This window comes from Chanos chanos, chromosome 6 (assembly GCF_902362185.1).
Source record: "Chanos chanos chromosome 6, fChaCha1.1, whole genome shotgun sequence".
Classification (NCBI taxonomy): domain Eukaryota; kingdom Metazoa; phylum Chordata; class Actinopteri; order Gonorynchiformes; family Chanidae; genus Chanos; species Chanos chanos.
Window position 1 is genome coordinate 475,756 of NC_044500.1, and position 16,745 is coordinate 492,500.

The 16,745-nt window shown below is 43.8% G+C and overlaps 1 protein-coding gene across 2 annotated transcripts in view; it reads right to left on the minus strand.

Annotated features, from left to right (window-relative positions):
• Positions 1–11,787: 11,787 nt before the first annotated feature.
• Positions 11,788–16,745, minus strand: part of gria4a (glutamate receptor, ionotropic, AMPA 4a) — an 84,654-nt gene continuing 79,696 nt past the window's right edge. The window contains exons 14-16 of one of the 2 annotated variants that reach the window (XM_030778656.1): positions 15,035–15,149; positions 13,461–13,598; positions 11,788–11,952 (exon numbers count right to left, since the gene is read on the minus strand). In XM_030778656.1, coding sequence (XP_030634516.1) covers positions 11,788–11,952; positions 13,461–13,598; positions 15,035–15,149 — 418 coding nt within the window. The remainder of the gene's footprint in view (positions 11,953–13,460; positions 13,599–15,034; positions 15,150–16,745) is intronic. The other variant, XM_030778654.1, reaches the window with a different exon arrangement.

The window sequence follows — 16,745 nt, forward strand, 5'->3', positions numbered from 1 at the left end:
GAGGGGGAGGTGAATGAAGCAAGCTTGTTTTTTGTGCTTTTGCAGTTGGGTGATTGTGTGTTTTTGTGTTTGTGTGAGTGTGAGTGTGTGTGTGTGTTGGTGTGGGTGGGTGGGTGTAGGTGTGTGTGGGTGTATGTGTGCGTGTGGGTGTTTGTGTGTGCGTGTGGGTGTTTCTGTGTGTGTTGGTGTTTGTGTGTGTGTGTGGGTGTTTGTGTGCGTGTGGGTGTTTCTGTGTGTGTGGGTGTTTGTGTGGGCGTGTGGGTGAGTGTGTGTGTGTGTTGGTGTGGCTGGGTGTAGGTGTGTGTGTGTTGGTGTGGGTGGGTGTGCGTGTGGGTGTTTGTGTGTGTGTTGGTGTGGCTGGGTGTAGGTGTGTGTGTGTTGGTGTGGGTGGGTGTATGTGTGCGTGTGGGTGTTTGTGTGTGCGTGTGGGTGTTTGTGTGTGTGTGTGGGTGTTTGTGTGCGTGTGGGTGTTTGTGTGGTCGTGTGGGTGTAGGTGTGTGTGTGTTGGTGTGGGTGGGTGTATGTGTGCGTGTGGGTGTTTGTGTGTGTGTTGGTGTGGCTGGGTGTAGGTGTGTGTGTGTCGGTGTGGGTGGGTGTATGTGTGCGTGTGGGTGTTTGTGTGTGTGTTGGTGTGGCTGGGTGTAGGTGTGTGTGTGTTGGTGTGGGTGGGTGTATGTGTGCGTGTGGGTGTTTGTGTGGGTGGGTGTGTGTGTGTGTTGGTGTGGGTGGGTGAGTGTGTGTGTGGGGGGGGTATGGGTGTGCGTGTGCGTGTGTTTCCCTTTCACTGTGGTCTTTTTGAACTGTCCATCTGGGTCACATCACTGACATTCATATTCCCCTGTTTGGCCAGTGATCATCAGCTCCATCACTGGCTGATATGGGTCATGTGACCGTTCTCCAGTAAACCCGATTGGATGAAGCTCGGGTGGGATCATTGATTGGTGCCTGGAACATTTGTTGTGACATTTTCCTGAAGAGCTGTCGTGCAGAGAGTGTTTCCCAGATTCAAAGTCCTGTCTTCAGTGTCACCCCAACACTCCCTTTCTTTTGTGTGTGTGTGTGTGTGTGTGTGTGTGTGTGTATGTGTATATGTATAAAATCTGTTTTTTGGCAGGGATTACAGGAGTGATACTGCATTGTGTCTGTTGTTGTACACTTGTACTATAGACAGTGTAGAATTTGTAGTGTAGTTGTCATGACAATGCTGATCTTGTTAAAAGCTGTATGTGTGCGTGTTTGTTTGTGTGTGTGTGTGTGAGTGTGTGAGTGTGTGTGTCTCTCATGGCCTTGGTGAGGTCCGACTGAACCAATGTGTCATAATCGGTGCTTTTTTCATGTCTTTTTTATGACCTCAGTGTTGACTGTCTTATCGGGTTTCTGGTGGTGGAGTCCATGAGACAGGTCTGTGGGAGAGAAAGAAGGAATATTGTCTCTGTTCTAAACTGTTTAACCTTTTTCAGATGCAGAATTAGGTGTGTGTCTGTGTGTGTGTGTATGACATTGTCAGAGGAGGTAACCACATGTAATAAGCAGTAATGTGATTGGGTAGCGTAATAAAATGTAATAAAATTGTTGAACATAAGAAGTTGTATCTTATTACAGTACAGTGGAAACTGTTAGTGATGGGACAGAATCCTTCCTATACAAGTACAGTACTGTATAATTCACTTAGAGTGATCCAGCAGTCTGCTTACAGTGTTCACTTTGGGTCCTTTTATACATGACAACATACGGATAAAAATTAGAACTATGGTAATCCTTTCTTTTTTTTTTTTAAACTTTACTTTGGTACTTTGTCTCGTAGTCACCTGACTGCTCCCGGCTAACCACTTGAGGCTAATGCTGCATGCACAGAAATCCTGATGGGAAGATGAAAGTCATTTTCTCTCAGTGACCAACGTAGACTCATCGAAGTTTATGACAAACCGCCAAAAACAATCCAACGAGATGCAGCAGCAAAACGTAGTGTTCCTCATTTTACAGATGCGTTTGATTTCAGACTCTGCTGCCAGTTCAGCACTGAGAGCCTACAGCTTATTGTCAATCCTGGTAAAAACTGAGAAATGCACTGAAACGCTGGCCTGTATTTACACCACTGACGTTACTGTATTTTGTAAACCACACAATAATTTTACGCTTTAGGCAACAGCCTAATTATAATTTGTACTACGCTGTAGTGTATTTGAAAAATACGCAGTTCAGTAATTTAATTTGTACAGTACTGTAATTTGAAAAGTGTTTGAAACAGCTGTAGGCCTACTGTATTTTGAAACAGTCGATGAAATTCCGCAAAATAGCGACGATTTCATTACTTTATATTCATGTAATAAATATATAAATGTCAATTAGATGGTAATCTGCATGAGAAATAAAGAAAAAGTTATATCGGTTATAATGACCATCTGTTTAAAGTGATCAATTTCACTCGGACAGACGTGATCACTATTAGCGGTTTCCCTTGTATTTGACGTGTAAAGTCATGAATAATGTAATTAATTCATAATACACAGGCAGTGTAATAACTGTCTAGATTTTTACTGTATTTATATTTTTCATAACATGACACACAGACACGCTAAGGCACCCCATCTGTCAAAGACATCTTTGTGTGAGATGAGTTTTCACAATGACATCTATAAAGAGAGACTTCATTCCTACAATCTGGAATTGAAAGGCGCTAGGTAATCTTTCTCCTCAGACATCAATAAAAACATTAACAATGCACACACTTTCTTTGCCTGTCAGGTGTACAGTGGAGCTGGACCCAAACGCAAGACGCAGTGGTGGTGGTAAAAAAAAAAGGAGGACTTTTACTTACAAAAGTAGATAAACAGGAAATAAAACTGGATACAAATGGTGCAGCCAAACAGTGTCTTCAAACGAACACAAACAACGATAGAGAAAGGACAGGTCAAACACAAACAACGACAGACAAAGGACAGGTCCAACACAGACAATGACAGACAATGGACAGGTCAAACACAGACAATGACAGACAATGGACAGGTCAAACACAGACAACGACAGACAAAGGACAGGTCAAACACAAACAACGACAGACAAAGGACAGGTCAAACACAAACAACGACAGACAAAGGACAGGTCAAACACAAACAACGACAGACAAAGGACAGGTCAAACACAAACAACGACAGACAAAGGACAGGTCAAACACAGACAATGACAGACAATGGACAGGTCCAACACAAACAACGACAGACAAAGGACAGGTCAAACACAAACAACGATAGAGAAAGGACAGGTCAAACACAAGGGCTTAAATACAAGAGGAGAACCAAATAGGGGAAAATAATTGGTGAAAATTAACAAGGGGAAAATGAGGTTAATCAACAAACAGAATCAGGTGAGGGGTGGAAACACACACGGAACAGGAGTACAAGACATTTCAAAATAAAAGTCCAAAGCAAGGTGCAGGCTGTGACATTGCCACTGTTGACAGGCTGACTAACCCCCCAGCACAAATAGCCCCTGAACTCCTTTCCACTGATACATGCAACGAGTTTCCTTCTTTAGGGATAAAATTCAAAACATTAGACAAACCATCAGTCGTTCCTCAAAAAAAAAAAACGCCATCACTACTTCCGTGTAAAAGTAAATAAACATGATAAACATGACCCAGTTTAATGCCATTGACTGCAAAACTCTTGAGGAAACTGTACAACATCTTAAGCCATCAGCATGCTGCCCTGACGCCCGCCCCCCCCTTTGAGCGTCCTCAAAAACGTTTTTAGCTGCTAGGTGACAGATGTGCTGCAAATAGTTAATAGCCCCCTTCTATCAGGCACTTCCCCAAAGGCCTTAAAAACTGCAGTTATTAAGCCTTTACTAAAAAGAGTCACCTAGATGCTTCTGTAATTAGTAACTACAGACCCATGTCAAATCTACCCTTTATAAGTAAAATAACTGAAAAAGTTGTCTACCAACAAAGTTGTCTACCAACAACAATTTTTAACTTCAGATGGTCTTTTAGACAATTTCCAGTCAGGTTATTGACTCCATCATAGCACAGAAACTGCTCTTATTAAGGTTCTAAATGACATTTGCCTGAACAGTGATTTCAGCAAAATTTCAGTCCTTGTGTGACTGGATCTCAGTGATGCTTTTGACACTGCTGACCATTCAGAACTACTGGACAGACCTGACCATTCAAAACTACTGGACAGACCTGACCATTCAGAACTACTGGACAGACCTGACCATTCAAAACTACTGGACAGACCTGACCATTCAGAACTACTGGACAGACCTGAGCATTCAAAACTACTGGACAGACTGGAAAACTGGGTTGGACTCTCTGGCACGGTCTTGGTTTGGTTCAGGTCAGTGGCGTGTAGGGGTTTTTCACTTAGGCAAGCCAAGTCAGGATCAGGATCAGGATCAATCTGCCCAATAGGGTGCAACTGCCTGTCTCATGGTTTTCTACTGTCTCTCTTTCCTGTCTTGAAAGTAAAGTGCCTCTCCTGTGTCTTGCTGCACCCTGCCTAACCAAAGAAAAGAATCATTTATTTTAATCGACACTAAACTTTACTACACATTGCACATATCTGGAGAGGCTTGCTTGAAAAATATGTTACAGGAAGACCCTCCACACTCAATTCACAATTTTTGTGGTAATCTTCAAAACACTTACCTTTTGATGTAGGACCCTTGGCTTTCCTTTCCCTCTGTGTTAAATCCAGTAAAAAGGCTATTAAAATTGTCTAGTGGATGACAATCTCTACCAATGGGCCATTTCAGTCATTTTACCGCCCAATGCTGTAGGACACAAATACACAACTGATCTCAGAATAGGGCAAGCAGTTTCAAGAACGGTTGACTTTCCTATGTTTCTGATATTAGCTGAACACATCTGCAGTTGAGTTTAACGCACTGTAGGCAAGCACAGCTTATTCTCGGCAGAAAAGCGAAACAGGGCAAAAACTTCACAAGAGGGCAGTGAGTGGGATGTGGGAGAAATGTATTAAAATAGACAGTAGAAGATTTATTGTACATATATGTAGAAAATTATCACTCTTTAGAGATATACCTTTTGACATTTATTTTCGCATAGGAAAGTTAGGCAAGCGGTGCTTGTCTTGCTTGCCCTGATGGCAAACCACTGGTTCAAGTCCGATCTGAAAAAAAAGGGACTATTTTGTTTCCATTGGCAACAATATATCTGAGCAAGCTAGCATGACGTGTGGAGTACCTCAAGGTTCAATTCTGGGACCTCTCTTATTCAACCTCTGTATGCTCCCACTAGGCTGAATTATGCAAAAGAACAAAATTGCTTGCCAGAACTATGCAGATGACACTCAGTTATACATAGCTCTCTCAACAAGTAACTATGTTCCTATTGACGCACTGTGTCTGTCAGTTGACCAAATTAATGACTGGATGTGCCAAAATTTTCTCCAACTAAATAAAGACAAAACAGAGATAATTGTCTTTGGTGCCAGAGAAGGCAGGCTGAACACTGGTGCACATCTTGATTCCCTTTCTTTGAAGCCTAAAAACCAACTCAGAAATCTTGGTGCTATCATTGACTCTCAGATTAAAATTTTAACTCCCACATCAAGTCTTTAACAAAATCTGTCTATTACCATCTTAAAAATATAGCAAGTATTAGAGGATGCATGTCTAAACAACATCTAGAAAAACTAATTCATACTTTCATCTCCAGCAGGTTAGACTACTGTAACAGTCTTTTTTCAGGCCTTACCAATAAAGCACTTATGCAGCTACAGCTCATACAGAATGCTGTGGCAAGAGTTCTAACAAAGACCAAGAAAGCTGAACATATTACACCAGTTCTCAGGTCTCTGCACTGGCTACCAGCGTCTCAAAGAACTGACTTCAAAATGCTGTTATTTGTCTATAAAGCACTTAATGGGTTAGGGCCTTAGTACATCTCTGACTTGCTTCCATGCTATGAACCCTTTAGACTTCTTAGGTCATCAGGAACCGGTCTGCTAACTATTCCTGGGATTATAGTTTTTCACAGTTGTTTACACGTTAAAATGGGAACTTGAAATGCAGTCACCGAAACCTGAAACTCATGTTCCAAATCCTTGAACCAAGTCTGCAAAATTGCAAGCACGATTTTGGCTTTACACTCAGTTTTCAATTCTAAATCACACTTTTTTCAAAACACTACACACAGTTCTCTATATTAGGCACAACGTTCAAAATTAAATTCTCTTGTGCTCCTTTGGAAAGAACCGCTAATCAAAATGCCAAGCTTTATCTACCGATTGGCAACACCCACTCCTCACAGTTGTAAACACTAGTTGCTTAATTGTTCACTTAGAAATCAGAGCTTTAGCACTATAAAAAGGCCACAGATGAGCAGATGGAGGTCAATGGTGAAGCAGGAGTTAGAGGTCAAGTAAGAGGAGGAGGGAGAAGAGGAAGAGGATGAGGACAGACAGTTGTGTCAGATGAGATCGGGGTCACACTGGTTGACCATGTGCTCAACCATGCATTGAGTATGAGGGAGGCCAGGCAGAGAGTTCATCCCAACCTGAGCCACTATACGGTAGCATCTATCATCAGTACATTCAGAAATGAGAACTGGTAAATTACCCATTATCTACACCATGCTACTGCTCTTTATGTACAGTTGTGGTCGGAAGTTTACATACACTCATCATGGACATGAATGTCATGGCAATACTGGGCTTTCAATGATTCCTTTGAACTGTTCTTTTTCTGGGGCAGAATGATTGTACAACATGCATCTTTAATAGAAAAAAAACAAGAATATGGTGCACACGTTTTAATTTATTTTCGGCTTTCTGAAATCAACACAGGGTCAAAAATATAAGATCACTGTTTACAGTCTCAAAGGGCTTTACATGCCCACAGGATTACAACAAAACAGAGCAGGGTGGCACTCCCTGACTTGATCCTCATAGCAGGCAAGAAAAAACTCCTCAAAAAACCCAGACGTTAGGGAAAAATAGGAGAAATCTTGAGAAGGACCACAGAAAGAGGAGACCCCTTCTAGGCCAGCCAGGCGTGCAGTAGGTGCCAGCCCAGAGGGCAACTTACAAAACACAGTGATAATAAAATGAAAGCACAACTAGTAGGTAGTATGAGGAAGGACAAAACAGCATGGGGCTCAGTTGGGGTGGACGGCACAGCTGTAGCAGCGCAGGAACACGAAGCCACAGCAGCCATCGGGATGACGGTGAAGAAAGATGACATGGAGGGGGGGGGGGGGGGGGGGGGGCACACCTAAGAGAAAGTAGCCACATTCAAGCCAGACACTCATGCTCAAACTGATGAGCCACAGCCCTTAGCAAGTTTCACCTTGACCATACGCTTTTGGTAGCCATCAACAAGCTTCTGGCATAACTCTGGCTGGATATTTGACCACTCTTCTTGACAGAATTGGTAGAGTTCAATTAAATTTGTTGGTTTCCTGGCACGGACCTGACTTTTAAGCACAGTCCACATATTCTCGATGGGGTTGAGGTCAGGACTTTGGGAAGGCCATTCCAAAAGCTTAATGTTAGCTTGCTTTATCCATTCCACAACCAGCTTTGACATGGGTTTGGGGTCATTGTCCTATTGGAACACCCAACTGTGTCCAAGTTTCAACTGTCTAGCTGATGGTTTGGGGTTATGCTGAAGAGTTCTGAGGTAATCCTCCCTCTTCATTATTCCATCCACTTTGTGCAATGTGCCAGTTCCACTGGCAGCAAAATAGCCCCAGAGAATGATGCTACCACCACCATGCTTAACAGTTGGCACAGTGTTGAATGCCTCACCTTTACTCCTCCAAACACACCTCTGGTCATTATGGCCAAACAACTCAATCTTTGTCTCATCTGACCATAAAGCTTTCCTCCAGAAGGCTTTTTCTTTGTAAATGTGGTCAGCTACAAACTTTATTTGAGCTCGAAGGTGTCAATTTTGTAGCAGGGGCTTCTTTCTTGGACAGCAGCCTCTCAGTCCATGGTGATGTAGAACTCGTTTGACTGTAGACAGTGACACTGGTGTTCCAGCAGCTTCCAGTTCATGGCAGGTCTGTGCCTTGGTGGTTCTTGGGTTGCTCCTGACTATCCGAACCAATTGTCTCTCAGCTGAGCGTGACAGTCTGGGTCTTCTTCCAGACCTTGGTAAAATGGCTACACCTCCCAACAACTTGTACTTACGTACAGTTGTTTGAACTGATGATCTTGGAATTTGCAGTTGTTTAGAAATGGCTCCAAGAGACATTCCTGACTTGTGTAAATCTACGATCCTCTGTCTCATATCTGCACTGACCTCCTTGGACTCTCCCATTTTACTGTGTATTGGTCAATCCAGTGAGTGCTGTCAAACAAACCCTTTTTATGTTGGCACAGAGAAGCTGCCAGCTGTAGTCAATCATGATCACTAACAGGAAGTTAAGAGGCCTTGGCCATGGCAAGTTAATAGATATTTTGGAATTTTCAGCACCATTACATTAATAATCTAACTGAGTGTATGTATATTTTTGACCCTTTATGTATAATTTTGACCCTGTGTTGATTTCAGAAAACCCAGAATAAATTAAAACTTGTGCACCATATTCTTGTTTTTTTTCTATTAAAGATGTATGTTGTACAATCATTCTGCCCCAAAAAAGGAACAGTTCAAAGGAATCATTGAAAGCTCAATATTGCTATGACATTCATGTCCATGATGAGTGCATGTAAACTTCCGACCGCAACTGTATGTATACTGTAGTATACTGCAGTCTGACATATCAGTAGGTCTATGTTACTGCTCTTTATGTATGTATACTGTAGTATACTGCAGTCTGACATATCAGTAGGTCTATGTTACTGCTCTTTATGTATGTATACTGTAGTATACTGCAGTCTGACATATCAGTAGGTCTATGTTACTGCTCTTTATGTATGTATACTGTAGTATACTGCAGTCTGACATATCAGTAGGTCTATGTTACTGCTCTTTATGTATGTATACTGTAGTATACTGCAGTCTGACATATCAGTAGGTCTATGTTACTGCTCTTTATGTATGTATACTGTAGTATACTGCAGTCTGACATATCAGTAGGTCTATGTTACTCAGTGATTGTTGGCCAATGGTACAGTAATGTCATTTCATAGTGAAAAAGAAAAAAATATTTTAGCATATTGTAACCAGTCAAATCATATTCTTGTATCTTCTGCAGAACTGAGAGACGACCAGGCCATGGTGGAAGACACCAGTTGTTCATGCCAGAACAGGAGACCACTATTGTGAACATGGTCATGGCAAACAATACAGTTACCCTTTGGCTAGTCCAGAGGTGAGGGGTCAAACACAGATGGCAGGTTTCTACCTTATTGTTTGTTGTTGGCAGTTTATCTTAGATCTGTAGCCTGGGAGCTGTGCAGGCAACCACCTCTGTAGAGTTTAGTGGCCAAACTGGAGAAAAGGTGCATTCATTTTACACAGAGGGACATGGATGGTAGTGTTCTGTAAATCAGATTTGTGAGATAAGTTATAACCCTCCGTAACAGATGCTCAGCAGGTTATAACCCTCTCTAACAGATGCTCAGCCGGTTAGGACTACAGCAGTGACAGTCATAACAGTTTGCAAATACAGTAATGACAGTTATAACAGGTTATGAATACAGCAGTGATGTGTCCAAGCACAAAACCACTGAACATGGGGTCAGTTTTGTTTCTGTAAAATGTTTTTAACTGTAAATACACATTTCATTCTCTGCTGTTAGTTTTCCTGAGGCTGGTCTGATAGATGCTGGGAGATTGTGAAATGTCAGAAATCTCTATGTGCTACTGCTCATCTCAAACGCAGTCACAGGTCACAGGTCACAGGTCAGCGTGATGGGAGACGGCTCTGGCTCCAGTGTTTCAGCGTCGTCAGTTTATGTCTCAGACGTGTATTGTGCATTTGACTGGACTGTACATGGCAGTCAACATACAATATACAAACATCAACACGCATTACAAAATATGACTTTAAAATATAGTGTTTATTTCACTGTGACATGAACCACATGAAGTAATCACAGATACAGTTCTGTTTGAAATGGATCACATCAGACCCCTGTGGGACCAAAACAACGAATGTATGGTCACTTCATCAGTCCAGCTCACTCCCTGTACTGCCCGGTCCTCGGACAGCTCCTCACACAAACACACATGGTTTAGTGCTTGAACAAAGTGCGAAAGTCGTGTGTGCATTTGATTGTGTTAGTGCTGTCAAACAGTGGGCTAACGTGGGATTTCTGACTGTGGTTTGTGCCAGTGAAAAAACAAACAAACAAATATTTGCATTTTATTTGTTGTAAGTTGTCTTTACAAGTAAAGGGGGAGATAACATATAAGTGGGAACAGAACAGGGCGAGAGAGAAAACACCACACGTGCCATCTTATAGTGGTGAGAACCAACGGAGTCGTTCCAACCCCAGGATTATGTGACCGTGTGTGTGTGTTCTGAACGCACAGTGATTTCAGTGTGTGTGTGTGTGTGTGATTCATGGACAATGAAATACAAGTTCACGTAGTGTTAAAAAAAAAGCAAAATAAAAAGACAGGAACTGTAAAGATGGTGCGTTTAATTGCAGTGATATCTTTCTAAAGATTATTAGAGATTTATTTACGTATTTACTTATATAATATGTACGTTTATAAAACATCTCTTCTTAATTACAATTAAATCTCACTCTCTCTGTTCATTATTGCAATGAATTATTAATTTCCTAAGATGGTTACAAAAGAGAAAGGTTGTGTCCTGTTTTGCTACGAGATATTTACATCAGTTTAAAAAGCAAGCATTGTGTCCTTGGTTTTTCTCCTGGAGAAAGCCTCTGCTTCTTCCTGTACGTGGACGTACGCAGTTCAGAGGCTGACGGCCCAGGACAGACTGGCTGTTAATCTAGAACAGGGTCTCTCAGCATGACTAACGCAGTTCAGAGGCTGACGGCCCAGGACAGACTGGCTGTTAATCTAGAGCAGTGTCTCTCAGCATGACTAACGCAGTTCAGAGGCTGACGGCCCAGGACAGACTGGCTGTTAATCTACAGCAGTGTCTCTCAGCATGACTAACGCAGTTCAGAGGCTGACGGCCCAGGACAGACTGGCTGTTAATCTACAGCAGTGTCTCTCAGCATGACTAACACTACTACTGTGATGTCAGAGCCGGGGCTGCTGTGTCCAGCGTGTGGAGTCGTACTCTATGATTTCTGACATTATTTTGGTGACACTACAGCCAATGAGTGTTGGAAAGAGAAGTGAAATCAGATATACACAGTCAATAAGTCACGTTTACAGTTTTCTGGTCATCCAATGATTTTTTTTTCCCAGGCCTTTCTCTGCAGGAGGAACTGATTAATAGTGCCCAACCTGAGGTGTGTGTTACTCAGGGACACATTTAGCAGAGTGGCTTATAAACACATAATACCAACTCTCTCTCTCTCTCTCTCTCTCTCTCTCACACACACACACACACACACACACACATACACACACACACATATTTACCCCAAAACACATCCATAATAATCTGGCTGCAGTTTTATGCCCTGTTTACCAGCTCATGTAGCTCTTCTTAGAGGAAGTTAAAATCCTTCTCTCTCTCTCTCTAATTCTCTCTTTCTCTTCTTCTCTGTGTTTGATAGTCATTGTGGCTTTAACATAAACACTCCCTGTCCAAGCATCTGTCACATTGTCTCTGTCCCCATCTGCAGGCTCTGGGCTTTGTGTGATATAATAGTTCATCTGTCATTTGTCTGAAGTTTGTTTTCGATGAGTTTAAGGCACATTGTGTGTTTTTGGTATTCATGGGAGTTCCGAGGAGACCACCGCCAATCCAGAACCATGTCGGAGGGAGGGGCCAGAGAGGACTGCCTTGGGGCAGTCAGGGGTTAGGACACGCCCATTCTCCCCTACGCTGCCCGTGATTGACAGCCGGGCCTTGTTTCGCATGGCTTCAGTGAAGGTGAGCTAAAGGAAAGAGGAGCAGAGGAGGGACCGTCCCATAAATGACATCCATAACAACATCAGAATAACACTACCAACACACATTCACATCCACAAAATGTTCAAAAGATAAAAATATGGGTATAAATGTTCAAAGAAGAACAAAATCAAGCCACAAGAAGCATCACCACACATTCTGGACATGATGTTGTCAGACATCTGCATTTCTGACTGAAACATGCAGTGCTTATGTGAAAGTCAATAAAAAGAAAGTCATTTTCTGAGCAAGAAACTCCCAATCAAAAGGACCTTCCTGCTGTGTTTTCACTACAACTTAATTTAGTCACACTGCCATATAAGTCAATCGAGTCCTCATACATCAGCCTCATAACATAGCTCCTCATACATCAGCCCCATAACATAGCTCCTCATACATCAGCCCCATAACATAGCTCCTCATACATCAGCCCCATAACATAGCTCCTCATACATCAGCCCCATAACATAGCTCCTCATACATCAGCCCCATAACATAGCTCCTCATACATCAGCCCCATAACATAGCTCCTCATACATCAGCCCCATACATCTCTATAGAGCTGTTCACTCAGGGCATTTTGCATTTTAACATTGACTGAGCTGAATGGAAGGGGTGTGAAAGTGTCGACAGAAAAACATTTTAATGTTAAGTTTTAAAAATGTAAAAATAACCCACATTCAGCAGAGGCTAAAGTGCTGATGTTCATGATGAAAGTGTGTCTCTACGGCATTAGTGAGGAGACATGTGCCGTGACCAGAATAACTTCAGTCCAATCAACGTTCACCCTCACACTGTACGACGCTTTAAAATAGGTCATTTCTGCCGGAATAAAAAGTTGTTGTTCTGCAGTGTGACTAAACAAAGTTCAGAGTGTGCTCTGTGCTGCTGATTGGTCAACGGATACAGATTTCTTTTTCAGACTTTAATTTAGAGAATGTTCAGAGAATGTCACTCAGGAGGTGAGAAGTTTTCCTGGTTAGGAATGCAGGTGTCTACGACTCAGAAGCCATGGGAAGCGCACGCCATCACCCGCGGCAAAAGAACAAAACAGAACCAAGGGAGCCATGTCTGCCAAAAATCTCTATTCCAGACAACTCTGGAGAAGATACCAAACCATACAAGTATTCAACAGAAACTCCCCCATCCCAAAAATGAAAAAAAAACAAAAAAAAGAGAATAAACAAAACGAAAACAAAAGAAAGAAAATCAGAAATCTAAAGATAAGAAGCTGTCACATGAGGCCTGGCATAAAAACAAAGCAAAACAAAACAAAACAACAACAACAACAACAACAACAAAAATAAACAGAGCTGCTATTGTGAGAAGACACCATCACCATCCCACCTACGAGAAGAGGAGTCCCTAAATCCTACCCCTAGATCTTAAGAGCGTCTGTGCCGTACACGTTGTACCCTTCCCTATAAGTGGCTAAGTTCTGGGTGCTTTGGGTTGGGCTGGGGGCGGGGCTAAAATTCAGTTCAGCCGATTCCACCTTCAATCGCTTGGCCTCCGCTCGAGACTTGTAACAGAACTCTACGAGGGCGACGAGCATGGCCAAACCCAGCCCCCCCACCAGGATGTAGAAGACCCCTGCCACGTTACTGAGACTCAGGGCCTGAGAACTCTTATCCTGGGAATGAGAGAAACAGCCAGAGAGAGGGAGCCAGTGAAGGATGAGAGAGAGAGAGAGAGAGAGGGAGAGAGAGAGAGAGAGAGAGAGAGAGAGAGAGAGAGAGGGAGCCAGTGAAGGATGAGAGAGAGAGAGAGAGAGAGAGAGAGAGAGAGAGAGAGAGAGAGAGAGAGAGAGAGAGAGAGAGAGAGAGACGTGAGGCAGTGGAAGGAACAAAGTAGATTTCATATCCACAATCGACATCTATAGATCAATCACAACTTTACATTAGAATAGTCATGTTTGTATAGATTAATGATAACTCTACATTAGAACAGTGATGTTTGTGCAGATCAATGATAATTTGAGATTACAGGAATGATATTTGTATAGATTAATGATAACTTTATTTTAGAATAATGACATTTGAATATATAACACAAAGCTGCTTCTCTGTCTTAAACAGAGCAATAAACATGGTAGCATTGTCAAAACCACGCTACAATGTTCACTAAGATACTACTGTTACTACTGTAACTACACAACTACAGTACTGTAGCTCTGTGTACTGCAGGAGCAGGTTACCATGACAACATTAATCGCAGGCCTATCAGAGCGGTTCAGTCAATCTCACAGTCCAGTTCTGTTTTTATTCTGATTTCAAAGACTCGTTAAGTTTAGACTGCTTTCACATCACTCTGCTGAATTTTACATTACTGTTTGCAAAGAATATCCAAGTCTCATCTGCAGCATAAATATCTCAACATCCAGCCTATTCATCTCCTCCACAGGCTGTCTGACTGTCTGCAGGACCATCCTACTCCAGCACTACAGAGGGCGCCAGTGCTGGGGAGTGTAGTGTGAGGGACATGAGGGGACAGAGAGAGAGAGAGAGAGAGAGCGAGAGAGTGAGAAAAAAGTGAGAGAGTGATAGAGAGAGAGAGTGAGAGATTGAGAGAGAGAGAGTGAGAGAGAGTGAAAGAGAGTGAGAGAGAGAGAGAGAGAGAGAGAGAGAGTGAGAGAGAGAGAGAGAGAGAGAGAGAGAGAGTGAGAGAGAGAGAGAGAGAGAGAGAGAGAGAGTGAGAGAGAGTGAGAGAGAGAGAGAGAGAGAGAGTGAGAGATTGAGAGAGTGAGAGTGAGAGAGAGTGAAAGAGAGTGAGTGAGAGAGAGAGAGAGAGAGAGAGTGAGAGAGAGAGAGAGAGTCTGCCCCCATCACAACCTGACACACTGCTGATTCTCTCCCTCTCTCTATGAACACACACTAATTAACACAACCACAGCACCAGTTTTATCTCTTCTCTTTTTTCCTCTACATCATTCAAGACTTATTATGCGCCTTTCATTGCAGAATCTCTTCCTCACTCACACTGCAATATGGGAAATCCTGTGGGCTTTTTTTGTTCTCACAGGGTGATGGTTTTACTGGTTTCCCTGGCACGGTTTGGATGGGCACTGACCTTACTTCCCGAATCCTTTGGTCCACATTCTCCTTTATCGTACCACCATTTGTTTTTCAGTTTGTCTAAGACGCCTGCTTCACTCAGTTTCAAAACGGCCAGGTTAACCGGCGTTCTTCACGTGATGAAAAATAACATAAATAACATCATATGACATGTTATTTTATGTTATTGGATTGTCAACAAGCTTGTTTTTCACACAGTGAAACTTTTGGAAAAGTGACAGAGCTCGTCCCACTGGGTACATGTGTGTATGCTCTTTTGTCCCTCTCTGTCAGCGCGTGGGTGTGTGTGTGTGTGCGTGTGTGTGCGTGTGTGTTCAGGGGATGACAGAGCTACAGACATATACGTGGGACAAGACTCTATCACTTTAGGTAACTGACACATACTGCCACGGCTTTTTAACCAACATACACACACACACTCACACACTCACACAGAGCATTACTGTTAACTCAGGACTATTAGCAGAGCACACACTCTGTAAATAATGACCAGGCCTCTTTCATGAGACATCCTATATCCCTCTCCTCTCCTCTCCTCTCCTCTCCTCTCCTCTCTCCTCTCCTCTCCTCTCCAGTCTCTCCTCTCCTCTCCTCTACCCTCCTCTACCCTCCTCTCCTCTCCTCTCCTCTCCTCTCCTCTCCTCTCCTCTCCTCTCCTCTCCTCTCCTCTCCAGTCTCTCTGTCTGAGGGCCTGGTGAGTGTACAGTCTCTCTGTCTGAGGGCCTGGTGAGTGGATAGTGTCTCTGTCTGAGGGCCTGGTGAGTGGACAGTCTCTCTGTCTGAGGGCCTGGTGAGTGGGCAGTCTCTCTGTCTGAGGGCCTGGTGAGTGGACAGTGTCTCTGTCCCAGGGCCTGGTGAGTGGACAGTGTCTCTGTCTGAGGGCCTGGTGAGTGGACAGTGTCTCTGTCTGAGGGCCTGGTGAGTGGACAGTGTCTCTGTCCCAGGGCCTGGTGAGTGGACAGTGTCTCTGTCTGAGGGCCTGGTGAGTGGACAATGTCTCTGTCTCAGGGCCTGGTGAGTGGACAGTGTCTCTGTCTCAGGGCCTGGTGAGTGGACAGTGTCTCTGTCTCAGGGCCTGGTGAGTGGACAGTCTCTCTGTCTGAGGGCCTGGTGAGTGGACAGTGTCTCTGTCTGAGGGCCTGGTGAGTGGACAGTGTCTCTGTCCCAGGGCCTGGTGAGTGGACAGTGTCTCTGTCTCAGGGCCTGGTGAGTGGACAGTCTCTCTGTCTGAGGGCCTGGTGAGTGGACAGTGTCTCTGTCCCAGGGCCTGGTGAGTGGACAGTGTCTCTGTCTGAGGGCCTGGTGAGTGGACAGTGTCTCTGTCTGAGGGCCTGGTGAGTGGACAGTCTCTCTGTCTGAGGGTCTGGTGAGTGGACAGTGTCTCTGTCTGAGGGCCTGGTGAGTGGGCAGTGTCTCTATCTGAGGGTCTGGTGAGTGGACAGTGTCTCTGTCTGAGGGCCTGGTGAGTGGACAGTCTCTGTCTGAGGGTCTGGTGAGTGGACAGTGTCTCTGTCTGAGGGTCTGGTGAGTGGACAGTGTCTCTGTCCCAGGGCCTGGTGAGTGGACAGTGTCTCTGTCCGAGGGTCTGGTGAGTGGACAGTCTCTCTGTCTGAGGGTCTGGTGAGTGGACAGTGTCTCTGTCCGAGGGCCTGGTGAGTGGACAGTGTCTCTGTCTGAGGGCCTGGTGAGTGGGCAGTCTCTCTGTC